Below are 15,410 nucleotides of genomic sequence, written 5' to 3' on the forward strand. Positions count from 1 at the left end.
CAAGAAGAGGTATATATGGATATACCGTCTGGGTATTCTACTACAAAGACTTATAGGAAAGTGTGCAAGTTAAAGAGGGCTTTATATAGATTGAAGTAATCTCCAAGAGCATGGTTTGGAAGGTTCTATAAGGCAATGATATCTAATGGCTATAAGCAGAGTAATGCAAACCACACTTTGTTTATTAAAAAAGATGGTTCCCACACTACTATACTTTTAATATATGTGGATGATATTGTGATCACAAGCAGTAGTGAGGATGAGATTTTAGCATTGAATATTTTTTGGGGAACTGAATTTGAGATCAAAGTCATGGGAAAACTCAGATATTTCCTAGGTTTAGAGTTGGCATATTCTACTAGCGATGTATATCTATCCCAAAGGAAGTATACATTTGATCTTCTTGAGGAAACTGAGATGCTAGGATGTAAGCCTGCTGAGACTCCTATTGAACCTAACCTACACTTGAAGGCAAAGGAAGAAGAACCAGTTGACAAGATAAGGTATCAAAAATTAGTGGGAAAGTTGATTTATCTATCTCACACTAGATCTGACATCACATTTGCAGTTAGTCTTGTTAGCCAGTATATGCATTATCCCTACTCCTCACACTTGGATGCAGTATATCGGATCTTGAGATACTTGAAGACTACTCCAGGAATAGGAATTTTAATTTTAGCTCATGGACTTTTGAAGATTGAGGCATATACAGATACAGACTGGGCAGGATGTCCAAATGAAAGGAGGTCTACCTCTGGGTATTGTGTGTATGTGGGAGGTAACATTGTGACTCGGAGAAGCAAAAAACAGGTTGTGGTTGCGCGGTCCAATGCCGAGGCCGAGTTTAGGACGATTGCTCAAGGCATTTGTGAGGTACCATGGGTTAAAGGGCTGCTTCAAGAGGTTGGGACAGATTTGGAGGTTCTTATACAATTATACTCAGATAGTAAGTCAGCAATTAGCATAGCTCATAACCCAGTACAACATGATAGGATTAAGCATATGGAGATTGACAAACATTTCATCAAAGAGAAGGTTTAGGCTAGGTTGATCCATATCACCTTTGTTACTTCAAACGAGCAACGGGCTGATGTGCTCACAAAGAGCTTGAGCACGAAGGTATTCAATTACATTATGAGCAAGTTAGGTATGATAAAGATCTATGCTCAAACTTAAGGGGAAGTGTTGAAAACATGGGCTGAGGTTTTCTAATTAGAATAGGATTATGTCTCCTAATAAGTCTAAAGTTTTATTTCTATTTGTTTCATTTTCCTACTTAGTATAGGACTTAACTAGGTTGTAACTATAAATACCCTATTGGGGTCTTGTGAATTACATACTTTGATGGGCAGTTCTTCACATTACAACATTAACTTTATAGGACACTATGATGGGAGGACAGTATTCCTAAGATTTGTTGATGCATAGGTAGGTGAAACATCACAGGTACATTTATGGGCTACACCAAGAGGTGGGGGAAGAGGAGGGGGTGAGGAAAGTTGAGCAGAGTTGTGACAAATAACGATAGTGTTGGTTGGTTCGGTTTATTTGTGGGTTGGTTTAATTATAAGTTGTGGTTCAAGTTATTATTATTCAGTTAGTTACTGAGGGTAATTACGTAACTTTGTATATTTCACATTATTATAAATAGGAAGCTTAGGGGTCACATTGATTACCTAAGGATTCAACTATCTTCACATGGCATCAAAGCCAAATTAAATTAGAATCGAAAAAACCAAGGGTTTTTTTTCTTTCTTTCTTCCGCCTCTTTCTTCCCACCAATTTTTTTTCTCTTCTTTCTTCTTCCGCCTCTGCTCCCTTTCTGGCTGTGTTTCTGCCATTAAACAGCTTCTTCCTCCTCTCTTTTCTCCTTTGTTTCTCCTTTGTTTTTGCTATTCTCTTCTCTACTGCAATGCAGAAATTTTTTTTGGAGTTTTTACACCTCCTGTGATGTTTCAGATTCTTCTAACAGTAGACTTTATGCAGTATTGATCAGCAAATTCCTGCAACATTGAATCCGAAAAATACCACTGATTAGAGAAAAAAAAAATTGACCTCTTACACATTCCTGGGATATTTCAGAACCAGTTTGCAGCCTGCAGAACAGCAGTTTTTATCAGTTTTTCTCCAGCAGATTTGATCAGCCAGTCATGATATTTTCTGCAGATCTTTCTGGCCATTTTAGAAGGTTTGATCAGCATTTTTCAAAAGAGTATGATCAGAATTTTCAGCGGGTTTGATAAAACTTGTTTTTAGTGGTGTTCTTGGTGAGTAGACTGAAGATATGACTACACCGGATGTTTCTACAGTTCTGACAAGTCCTGAAAATTATCCCAACCTTCCATCACTCTCTGTTAGGTTCGATGGAACCAATTACTTGATCTGGTCTCATTCCGACTATTTGACAATTACTGGAAGAGGTCTAGTCGGTCATATTATGGGCACTACAACCAAACCTTTGACTGCTGGCATTCTTCAAGATAAGTGGATTTCACACAACTCTCTTATCATGTCATTTCTCTTGAATTCCATGCATCCGAATCTAGCCAGGGGATATTTATTGTTGGATACAGCAACCAAGATTTGGAAGGCTACTAAAGAGCTACTAAAGAGACTTATGGCCAACTAGGGAATGATGCACAGATATATGAGCTACGGAAGAAACTTCATGAGACCACACAAAAAGAGCTGACAATTGCCAAGTACTATGCTGACTTACGCTCTCTCTGGCAAGAGTTAGACCATTATGGTGACTACCAACCGACTAATCCTGAGATGTGGTTGCCTACAGGAAATATGTTGACAAAATTCGAGTGTATGATTTTTTGGCTGGCTTAAATGTGGAGTATGATCCCATTCGAGTACAGGTTTTGAGTCGCTCTCCCTTTCCTACATTGGAACAATCCTATGCACTTGTTCAATGTGAGGAGAGTCGTCGTCTGACTATGTTACATCACCGGATAGTGGAAATCAGCTCTTTAGAGTGTGAGTATGGTGTCCCGAAGAATCAGTCAAAGATATGGTTAAGTGTGAGCATTGTCACAAGCCTTATCATACCAAAGCCACATGCTGGAAATTACATGGGAAATCTGCAGATTTTGAACAAAAAAGGGCTCAAAAGAAGGGTAAACCCAAGGCTTATTATTCAAAAACTGTTTCCACCACACCTACTTTAGATATCGGTTTTTCCAAGGAAGAGTTGCTTGCTCTAAGGCGCATTCTAGAGTCATCTACCGCTGCCTCTTCCAATACCTCATCACTACACATTTGAATTCCTACCTTGCAACTTCAGGTACCGTATTTAATGGCTTCCATGCTTCTTTAGTTTCTGATCCATGGATTATTGATACTGGAGCAACAGACCATATAACAGGTTTTGTTTCTCTTTTCTTGAATTATTTACCTACCTCAGGGAAAGATAAGGTCTGTATAGCTGATGGTTCTTACTCTTCCATTGCTGGAAAGGGAACCATACAACATTCATCGTCCCTTTCTTTGTCTTCAGTTTTACATGTTCCATCTTTTTCTACTAACCTCCTTTCCTTTAGTAGTCTTACCAATGACTTGAATTGTACAGTAACATTTTTTCCCGTCTGTGTCTTTCAGGATCCAGTAACGGGGAAGGAGATTGGACGTGGTAAACTAGACAACAACCTCTACTTGTTGGAATCGAATGGAGCATCTTCTTCTACTATGCTTGCTACTCCTCATCCGGTCAATTTGTCAGTTCTCCACCAGTGGCATCGTAGGCTAGGCCATCCCCTATAGGAAGTAGGAACTTTGAGAAAACTATTCCCTGATTTAGTCTCATCTTGTCATAGGGAATTTTTTTTGTGAAGCTTGTGTTTTTGCTAAACAGATTCGTTCAAGTTATTTGCCTTCTCATAATAATATAAGTTCTATACCTTTTATGTTAATTCACAGTGATGTGGGGGGGCCTTGTCGCCGTATATCTATTACTAGCCATCGTTTTTTTGTTACTTTTATTGATTGTCATTCTCGCACTACATGGATTTATCTTTTAAAAAAAAAAATGAAGTTTTCCGATGTTTTCAAGATTTTCATAATATGGTTAAAACTCAATTCAATGCCACTGAGAAGGTCCTTCGCAATGACAATGGAACCGAGTATAGCGAACAAGAATTTCAAAGATACCTCTCTGATTCTAGCATAATACAGCAGACTAGTTGTGTTGCTACTGCGGCCCAAAATGGAGTGGCCGAAAGGAAGAATAGGCATCTTTTAGAGATTGCTCGTTCTCTTCTAATTGCCATGAATGTCCCCAACCAATATTGAAGTGACGCAATTCTCACTGCATCATACCTCATGAATAGGATGCCTAGTAGAATCCTTGACTTCAAATGCCTTAGTGAGGTCCTTCAAGGGACATCTTCCTTTATAGTTCCTCCAAGGATATTTGGTTGTGTGTTATATGCCAAAACTTTGACCCACAAGAGTAAGTTGGAATCTCGTGGCCTCCGCTGCATTTTTATGGGGTATTTTGCTACTCAAAAGGGTTGCAAATGTTACCATCCTCCTTCGAGGAAAATAATTGTGTCCATGGATGTCATCTTTAATGAGTTTACTCCTTATTATACACCTCTCCATGGGGAGACTCCAAGAGCAGAGGTGTTTTTTCCCACTTTGGATGTTCCTGTCACATATAAAGACCTACCAACCCTAATTCAGCCTCAGTCAAAGGTTCAGGAAGAGATTCCTGAACAGGGGGAGCATTCAACCAGCATACATGTAAACACCCAGTCTTCTGTTTCCCCATCTAAACCTTGTGAAGATCCTATCCAGGGGGAGGCCACTCCTGTAAGGCAAATTGACCAAAGCAAGAATGTGCAAACCTTTAGAGGAAGAAAACCAGTCGGCAACAGCAGGTAGAGAAGGTTGACATGTTACCACTTCAATCTCCTAATCCAAATTCAGGTCCTGTAAGTATCCCTGAGGTATCTTCTTCTAACCTCCCTATTGCTGTTAGAAAAGGAATCAAATCGTGTACTCAGCATCCTATAGCTAAATACGTTTCCTATGATTCTTTGTCTGACTCCTACCAAGCCTTCATATCTTCTTTTATCTACTCAATCTGTTCCAAAGACTTGGTAGGAAGCTTATGCTAATAAAAATTGGAAGGCAACAATGGTAGAGGAAATGCAGGCTATGAAGAAGAATGGTTCTTGGGAGTTGGTTACTCTTCCTCCAGGGTAACAACCAGTAGGTTGTAAGTGGGTGTTTGTGGTAAAACAGAACATGGATGGTTCAGTCAACCGATTGAAGGCTAGATTGATTACAAAAGGGTTCACTCAGACTTATGGAATTGATTATCAAGAGACCTTTGCTCCTGTTGCAAAATTGAATACAATCAGGATCTTGTTATCAGTAGATGTGAATCAAGATTGGGATTTACATCAATTAGATGTAAAGAATGCATTTTTGCATGAAGAATTGAAAGAAGAGGTCTACATGGAAATCCCATATGGATTCTCTGACAGCAAAACAAAAGGGAAGGTTTGTCGGTTGAAGCGATCAATTTATGGGTTAAAGCAATCTCCCGGTGTTGGTTTGGACGCCTCCAAAAAGCTATGACATCAATAGGTTACAAGCAAAGTAATGTTGATCATACTCTCTTTGTGAAAAGGTCAAGAACTCACATCACGCTTCTTATAGTCTATGTGGATGACATTGTCATCACTAGGAATGATGGGACAGAAATACAAAAGCTGAAGAGCTTCCTCGGTAAGGAATTTGAGGTTAAAGATCTAGGGAAACTCTAAGTATTTTCCGGGAACTGAGGTCGCTAGATCAAAAAAAGGCATCTATTTGTCCTAACGCAAGTATATCCTAGACTTACTTTCGGAAGTGGGAAAATTAGGATGTAAAGCCATGGATACCCCAATTGAAGCAGGCATTAAGCTTAAAGAGAAAGAGGGAGTACCAGTAGATAAAGGGAGATATCAGAGGTTGGTTGGAAAACTGATTTATTTGTCTCACACCAGACCTGGCATTGCTTTCTCAATAAGTCTAGTGAGCCAGCATATGCATGACCCATACTCGACATATATGAATATTGTTATTAGAATACTTCAGTATTTGAAGTCCACACCAGGAAAGGGAATACTTTTGTCACTCTCAGATAATTTGAAAGTGGAAGCTTATACAGATGCTGATTGGGCTAGTTCACCTGACAGAAAATCAATATCAGGATAATCAAGTAACCTGGAGAAGCAAGAAGCAAAATGTGGTGTCATTGTTTAGTACAGAGGCTGAGTATAGATCCATGGTTCAAGGAGTATGTGAACTTTTATGGTTGAAGGGTCTATTAGAAGATATTGGGTTTCTTGTTACAAATCCCATGATGTTATATTGTGACAACAAGGCTGCCATTAGTATAGCCAATAATCCAATGCAACATGATCGGACAAAACATATTGAGATAGATAGATTTTTTGTCAAAGAAAAGTTGGAACAAGGACTGATATGCATGCCTTTTGTGAGATCTGGAGATCAAATAGCTGACATCTTTACTAAAGGACTGAAGGAAGGAGATTTCTACCGTATTTTGAGCAAGTTGGGCAGGATTAACATCTATGCCTCAACTTGAAGGGGAGTGTTGGTTGGTTCGGTTTATTTGTGGGTTGGTTTAATTACAAGTTGTGGTTCAAGTTATTATTATTCAGTTAGTTCATGAGGGTAATTATGTAACTTTGTATATTTCACATTATTATAAATAGGAAGCTTAAGGGTCACATTGATTACCTAAGGATTCAATTATTTCCATAGATAGCAACTTTAAAATGGCTAGGGAGATGATGATGCATTCTAGCACTAACTGTTTTGGACACCGTGTGTGGCCCACTACATCGATCTCATGTTAAAGGACATTAAATAAATAAAGATTGTACAAACTTCAGAGTTCAATGGAAAGGGCAAGGCAGGTGACTAGCTTAATATATTATCACAGTTACACTCAAAGCATGTTGAGGGAGAGATGCAATAGTGACCTAGTGCAAACCCGTATCACCCGATTCCCCATGAACTACATTGCTTTGTAGAGTAATGAGGGCAAGAAATCTCGGTTGTGATCCATGTTTTCATCTGAGGATTAGTTTAGTTAGAGATGAACTAACACTTAAAGCGGGCACACAACATAGGCTACCATATCATTAGATGACTTCTAGAGATAGTTGGGGCATGTGGTGAGGATGATGGACCCCATTACAAAGGTCCTATATTTGATGGACTCCTCCATGAAGGGGCCCACTATACCCCATCTATATGTTGCTGATGTATACAAGACAAATCCAAAAGGCAATTGGAGTTTCCTAAAGATTATCAATAAGAGATGGACACATCATACGCATCCATTGCATAAGGCTTGTAAGTGATATTTATGCAATTTGTTAGTAATTGTCATTTGATCATAAATTCATAAGCTATGTCTAATTGTGAGTTCTTAAATTGGGCAGCTTACTGTCTTAATCCCAAATACCAACACAACAAATGTTTGGGGTTAGATGTAGAGTTTATTGAGGTGGTGAAGACTGTGGTGGCAAAGTTGGAACCAAACCCTTAGATGTAGAGTTTACTGAGGTGGTGAAGATTGTGGTGGCAAAGTCGGAACAAGACCCAATGGTGCAGCTCAAGTGTAACAATGAGGTGAGATAGTAGGGACTTAAAAGTTCCATCTGAATTTTGAAAGAAGTTAGTAATCTTAGTAACTCCTAGAAGCAAAGCATTATTACAAATGATTGTAGATCAAGACTTTTAGGCGCATTCAGGTCTTTGGTACAGATGCTACCACGCGAGGACAGGCACACGATGATCCTAGTTTGATCAGCAACTGCTATAGAATTATAACATTTTACAAATTATTAGATTATCTATTAACTAAATGTTCTTGTTATAATGCAGCTGAGTGGTGATTTCTATATCACGGAAGAGTAAAGAACCTTTGTAGGGTGGCAATCATTGTCCTCTCATAGACTTGCTCTACCTCTGAATGTGAAACTGGAGCACCTTTTCCTTGATCCACTTAAATAGGTGGAATAGATTGGGTTCCCAACCCCTCAATGATCTTGTCTTCATTCACCATAATATGAGATTTTGGCCCCAGTAGATACGCATTGGGACAGAAGGTACCGAGCAGAGGGATGTGATCAGTACACTAATATCTTTCTGGTGTAGTTAGACGATGAGGACAAGGGTGAGCCATTGTTAGACCATCCTGGAGGGAGGCTTGTCTCACATATTGCTTAGAAAGCCAGCATTGATATGATGAGTTGATGGTAGGCAAGGGTCAAGTACATGCTCAGGGGGCAGCTGGTGGTCATTTAGAGGGAGGTACCATTGCAAATAACGGTTGGTACATGGGCCCAAGAGACAATGATCGGTAGTTGGCTATTCAATGATCCGTGGAACTCATTTGCTGTGGAAATATATTTTAGACTGCATTGCAGGTTATGACGACCAAGCCATACGAAGATTCATGTGCGTGTTTGGAGTGCTCCTATAGCACTTAGCCATCTTGATAGGAGGATCGTCAAATTTAGGGACATAGAGATTATTAACTGGAAGGAACAGCATTTCATTAAATATTATTGAGGATTTAATTAAACTCAGTTTCATTTCCACTTCCTTTTTAACACAGTTGTTATACCTCTTCCCTTTTTGATAGTTATATTTATTAGACAATCTATTCTTCATTTTTTTATTGTGATTATTTTGTGGATTGTCATGAATTCTGGCACGTAACCTGATTTTTTGATTGTGGATCACACCCAAGGGTAGTCGGGAGGGGTGTAACAATAGGCATTCTCTCTTTTGATGAACAAGGTATGGTCTACATTGCTCTATTTTGCAGGATATGGAAACCACGGCCTTATGAAATCTTCCAAACCAAGCCCTTCAAGATTGCTTTAGCGCATACAATGCTCTCTTTAACTTGCACTTTCCCATGAGTCTCAGTGCTAGCATACCTAGGTAGTACATCCATGTATACCACCTCTTAAATTTCTCCATAGGAAAACATCTTCACATCTAATTGTTGCAAGCTCCACCATTTATTCACTGCACATAAGAGAACAGCCCAAATTGTATTCATCTTGGCAACTGGGGAAAATGTTCCTCGATAATCTATCCCATAAGTCTGAGAAAAGCCTTTGGCTACCAATCTTGCCTTGTATCTCTCCATGGCCCCATCTGCCTTGTGTTTGATGACAAATAACTCATACGCATCCAACAGTCCGCTTTCCTGTAGGTGAAGATACCAATTCCCACGTCCTTTTTTTCCCAAAGCTCTCATTTCCTCAACCATTACTTCTTTCCATTTTGGGTGAGACAATGCTTCCTGCCATGTGTTAGGATTAAAAGTAGAGGACAATGAGGAAACAAAGCTTTGAAATTCTGGGGATAGGGACTGATATAAAACAAAATTTAAGATAAGGTGTTTGGTGCATGTATGTTGCTACTTTCTCAATGCAATTTGTAAGTCTAAAGTAGGATCAAAAGACATTTCAAAAATAGACTCACAAGGAACTGTTGCCTCAAGACTAAGAGCAGGAGCTTTCAACTAGCTTAGTCTAGAAGGAGGGTCTTCTCTCAAGGATTGCCTTCGATAAGTCCTTAAAGGTCGTTGATCCCCCTACACATCATTATTCTAATCCACCGGTTGTTCCTATTTGGTCACTCCATCTTCCAAGCAAGGATCATCAACAGGAATCTCGGGAGAAATAGACAAAGGAGGAACAAGAGCTAGAACATCTTCACTAATACTCTCCCCTTAAAGAAGTGTAGGGGCAAAAAGAGAAACTTGTTCTTGGAACACAACATCCATGAAGACAAACATAAGACTAGAAGCAAGGTGATAACACTAATTGCCTTTTCGGGTAGCCAGGTAACCAAGTCAAATACACCACAACCCAGGTGGACCCAACTTGCCATGAAGATGATGGTCTCAGGGAAAGGCAATACATACAAAGACCATGGGTGTCACAGCAAAGGCTGTTGTCCTAAAAGAATTCCAAGGGAACAGTGTTAATACAACACTTGGGCTGGCATTCGATTGACAAATAGGTTGCAGTAAGGACTAAGGACAGCACCCCCCCCCCCCCCCAAATGAGGAGGCATACTCATCGTAAACATCACGGAACATGTTACCTCAAGAAGGTATCTATTTTTGCATTCAGCAACCCTATTTTGACGTGGAGTGTTGGCACAACTAGTCTAGTGGATGATTCTAAGGTCAACTAGGAAAGAGGGAAATTCCCCACCCAAATACTCAGCCCTGTTATCTATGCGTAGGTTTTGTATTCTGGCCCCAAACTGTGTGTTGACCACCATCTTGTGCAAAATTTGGACATATAAAAAAGCATTGTTATTTTGGTGAAGGAGACCACGTGGTTCTAGTGCAACAGTCAACGAAGGTAACGAACCACCTACATCCAAAAATAGAAATAGTATGTGATGGACCCCACACATTAGAGTGAATAACAGGACAAGGAACTGTACTATGATTATCTGACACTGGTTAAACATGTATACTTGGCTAAAATGCAAGCATCAAAATGAAAATCGTTTAAATTTCAACGCTTAACCAAATCAGCAAAAAACTTAGATAATGTCGCTAAGAGAATGTGGCATAAACGATAATGCCACTGTAACATAGTAAAAAGAGCAGGAGAAGCTGAACTGGAGGCCATAGAAAAAGCTGATGAAGACCCATATAGCAGATAGAGCCCCCCTTGCTGTCCACCACTGCCAAACGTACGCCCCATTTCCAAATCCTGAAAAACACAGCTAGAAGGGAAAATTTTATTTTGCAATTAATATCACAAGTAAGGCTACTAGGACAACAGATTAGCTGAAATTTTAGAAACATGCAAAACAGAAGATAACATTAGGGAAGGTGAACAGATAATATAGATTCCTTTCCAGAGTTATGGGAACAGAAAAATATATATAAAACAAAGATGAAGAGTCAATCATATGGTCAGTTGCCCCAAAGTTTATTATCCATGAGGGATAAGTTGAACTGACACTATGACGACCGAAGATACCCGTGGTAGTCTGTGAATTTGAGGGGGAAACTATGGCAGAAGCAACACTCGCACTAAGAATTGGCACAGAAGAGGTAACATCAAGCTTGGTCATCAACTGGCAAAGGTGCTATAACTTGTCAAAGAAGAGAGGTGTTGGAGTACTCAAGGTGTCAAAATTAGCTTAATAGGCACATGCTTGGCTTCCTCCCAATTGGCATTCCTTCCGCCTCCACAGAAATTTGTTGGACGACCACGCAACTTCCAACACTTATCCTTGGTACCACGCTCTAGACCACAATAGTCACATTTAATTGTTGTGCGAGAAGAGTCACTTATACGATTCTGATCACCACCTGTACCAGCCACCGACATTGATCTGTCAGACATCGTAGTATGCACCATAGCTGTCCTGCAACTATCCTTGGTGTCAACTATAGCATAAGCTTGCTCCAAAGATGGAAAAGGTTCTTGTAAAAGAAACTGAGCTCATATCTGATTATACTTAATATTGAGGCCCACCAAGAAAGCATATACTCAAAGCTTGTCCTCCCACTTCTGATAACAGTAACAACAGTAGCATAGGTTGGAGTAAAACGTCTGTAAAGGTTAAGGGTGTAATAGTATCCTCGAAGAGTATTGTAATACTGGGATAGGGTGAGCTCCTTCTATTTTAGCTGATGGATTTTTCTTTGGATCTCAAAGCACTATACATTGTTTCCCACTTTGAATAAGTCTCATTGGCAACTTTCTAGATTGTAGTAGCATCAGGAAGTAAGAGATAACTTTCTGTAATACTTGGTTCAATGGAATTGAGAAGAAATCCCATAGCTAGGCACTCATTGGTCTACCACCTATCTTATGCCGTACCAAGAGAAGATGGCTTGAGAGAAGTCCCATGATGATGGCTTGTAAGACCACGAGCACCAACCATAAGAGAAATAGATTGAGATCAGCGGAGATAATTGGTCCCATACAATGGTCATCTAAAATAAGGAGAAATCACGATCTCGGAAACCAGAAGAAACAGGAGTCTCCTCTATACTAGATGTACCGAAAGAGGCAAAGCTAACCAAATTGGTCATCGCACAGAATAACAAACTGATCCAAAAATTAGTTTATAGCATCAAAAGGAAAACAAGATCCCTTGACAGGAGAAAACTGCTCACCACCAAGGGAAAATAAGAATGGAGGAGGTTTTTAAGACAAAAAACATTTTAGAAAATTAAATAGAGGGAAGCAACGGCCCTAAAAGCACTCGCAAGGGGAAGCGATAGCCATAGGACTAATCACTTTTGGCAGCGACAGGTAGATTGGAGCCATGGTTCGAGAACGCACTCTCTCCAGGCTAGAATACTGAGATCTTGGTAGAGATATGGGAATTTTGATGGGCAACTTGAGGCGCATCTCGAGGAGTTTTAAGGTCCAGGTTGGGCTCAAACTTGGTAGTTATTCTAACTTGGGCCTTCTGAACAAATTGCTAGCCTTAAATTTGTGAGAAAACAATCCTAAGTATGAGTTCTAAGTTGACCCTAAGTTTGAAACCAATATATTATAGAATTAGGGATGACAAGGTTATACAACATAAAATATAGAACCTTTAAGACATATAAATGAGAGAAAGTGTACCATATACATCAAATAACTTAAATATTATCAAAATTCCATCCATATGAGTATTACAATCTCGACTCTCAAGCATAGAATAATAAAATTATACAACCATTAATAAGTTCATAAGACATGCATGAAATGAGATAAAAATTCAATGAAACCCAACTCCACCACCAAATCCAGCATCAGCGCCAGGTCAACCAACCGCAATAGCACCATGACCCCGACCACGTCAAACCTCCAACTCCATGTAGTGGTCTTCCATAAATTCCTTTGGTGTTATAGATGTGCTAAGATTAATTACAAGTGAAATCAGCTGAAATCCATAAGAAATCCAGCAAAAATTGAGAGTTCCAGCGAGATTTGGCAAGAGGGTGGCGAGAAAGGTCGAGAAGTGACCTCTCTAACTTGAGATTATGTGTTAAAAAGGGGGTGATTAGTCCAAATCTCAATCCAACCAAGAAATTGTGGTGACAACTCAAGATCGAGTGAGATTTCAATTTAATTGTGGGAACTTTGAGATCTTGCAAGAGATCTCATCTCGCCTTCTTAGAAAAACGAGATCTCAAACCATGGATGTAACCGTTGGAGCTTCGTAGGGTGTAGGCGATAGCCTATGGAGTTGTGTCGAGGTTCGGGATGGCTGAATGGGTGGTGCAACAACCCTAGGAGAGTCACAGGTGGATGGCGACACTCCTAAGGGAGAATGTAGATAGCTGGAGGTTCAGAAGGTAGGGGGTGATAGCCTTAGATGGATTGCATAAGGTTTGCGCTAACTCTAAGGGCTATCGCTAAGTTGAGGGGGGCGAAAGGTGGTTGGTCTACAATGGTGGTGGTGGCAACGCAGGTTAGGGGATGGTGGTGGCGGCCTGCGATGGGAAGAAGATATATTTTTTTGCCAGCAGGACCGGTTCTTTCTTTCTTTCTTTTTAAATAAAAAAACCGTTGCTTAATTCCTCTGCAAAAGGAAAGGCAAGAACCTGCCACAAAGACCCGTAACCTGTGCTCTTCCCCACACAATGGCCTATTGCCTTCCGAACTGCATAGAGAAGTAGTTAGCTAACTGCATAATGAGAGTCCTCTTTGTAGGGGTTTTCTAACAACTTGTTATCAACAAGACAGAATCCCACTATTAGGGGAATCTCTATGACAATAAAATTAACAGAAAAGAAGAGGGGGGGGGAGGAAGGAAGCTTATCTGAACAACTCCCTCAACTCGTGGATTTGTTTAGTTATAGAACATAATAAGTGTCACATAACCTTATTGCCCCTACTAATAAACAACTGAACTAATAAAAGAATTAAGCATCTCTTCTTTTGTGGAACCTAGAATCTGCATCTTCAAGTTCCTTTTAGAAAGAAGCGCTGATGTAGTAGCTTTAGTCTTAATTGAACCAACATGAACCACTTTGGAAGCCATGAGTCCCAGAACAAGGGTAGGGTTGGATTTGTGATCATTTTTAGCAACTTATTTTAGTTATTGATTAAGTAGAGAAAATATCTTGCTAGCTTTCTCTTTCTCAGCATTGTGGTAGTTCCCTAATTCAACTGGTTTTATTTTTACGCAGCACCTATTGCCTCTTTACTTCATTGTAATTGTAGAGGATTCATGTGTGATTGGATAATTTAAGGATTTAGTAGAGAAGCTCCAGCATTAGAGTGTGTCGCTGTCATTTCCCCATCCACTTCCCCTTCTCATTCAATCATCCTTCTCTCTGTGTAGCCACCAGGCAGGCCCTTCTCAGGTCTGCACCAGCACTACTTAGTTGAACTAAGTTTCTATTCCTTCTCATGTAGTGATATAAAGGGTGAAAAATTAGTTGTTATTGGTGTGCTGCTAGTCACACTGAATTATGAAATACAAATGCCCAAGATATTTCTTTGGATGAATAATACCTAAGATATTAGACCCCGACAAGGTTCCGTTCTGAGTTGCTTACCTATTGTAACCAGCTTCTGGCCTACTAAATTATATAAAAACATTTTAGATTAGATATTTTTACAGATTCTCTATTTAACAAAAAAAGAAAATCAAGCTAAAAGCTAGTTTTAAACTAAAAAAAAATATTCTAAATTTTGGAGAAAAGAACCCAGAAGATCAGAAAAGAGTAAGATATCTGGAAATCATAAAAAAAAAAAGGGGGGGGGGGGGGGGGGAATAGCATATCCAGAAAAGGAGAAGTAGGCTTTGCAAAGCAGACATGTGATGAATGAATTTCACACATTAGATTTCAATTCTACAAAATAACCATCCAAACTAGTCCAGCTCACTTACAACATATACTGCACAAAAAAATGACCTATTTACTTGATAAAAACACGAATAGACAAACAACGGGAAAAGATTCCCCATGCTTACTCTTCATCCGACAACACCGAGCCCCCATCAAAATAATCACCCAGGAACAGAATAACATCAGGCTTGAAAGGTAAAATAGATGCAACAAATGATCTCCGCATATTCAAATCTGTGTAAAACTGTGCAATCTCCAGAGCAAGTGATTTTGGAGCAAGTCCAAGGGAAGTTTTGTCCATAAGCTGTTATGGATAGGAAGTCAATGCCAGAATATAATATAATAGAGGTAAAAAAAGATAGTGGGATACGAGCTAGAAGTTAGAACTACCTGAGGATCAGCAACGACAGCAACCTTCACAAAATCATTGCCAAAAGCTTCTCCGTGCATCATCTGCAACAGGATACCAAAGGCATGTTTATGCTGTGCATCCAAAACCTTTTCTTTTCATTGGACGAATATT

General features: G+C 39.6%; 1 protein-coding gene across 1 annotated transcript in view; it reads right to left on the reverse strand.

Annotated features, from left to right (window-relative positions):
- The window catches only part of LOC149012042 (Calcineurin-like metallo-phosphoesterase superfamily protein), a 98,460-nt gene that overhangs the window by 63,199 nt on the left and 19,851 nt on the right, over positions 1-15,410 (reverse strand). The window contains exons 2-3 of the mRNA XM_089162060.1: positions 15,278-15,340; positions 15,013-15,191 (exon numbers count right to left, since the gene is read on the reverse strand). Of these exons, the coding sequence (XP_089018186.1) occupies positions 15,013-15,191; positions 15,278-15,340 (242 nt within the window). The remainder of the gene's footprint in view (positions 1-15,012; positions 15,192-15,277; positions 15,341-15,410) is intronic.

The sequence above is a fragment of the Hakea prostrata genome, chromosome 7 (genome assembly GCF_041222555.1).
Source record: "Hakea prostrata isolate BN-2017 chromosome 7, UWA_Hpros_2, whole genome shotgun sequence".
Taxonomy (NCBI): domain Eukaryota; kingdom Viridiplantae; phylum Streptophyta; class Magnoliopsida; order Proteales; family Proteaceae; genus Hakea; species Hakea prostrata.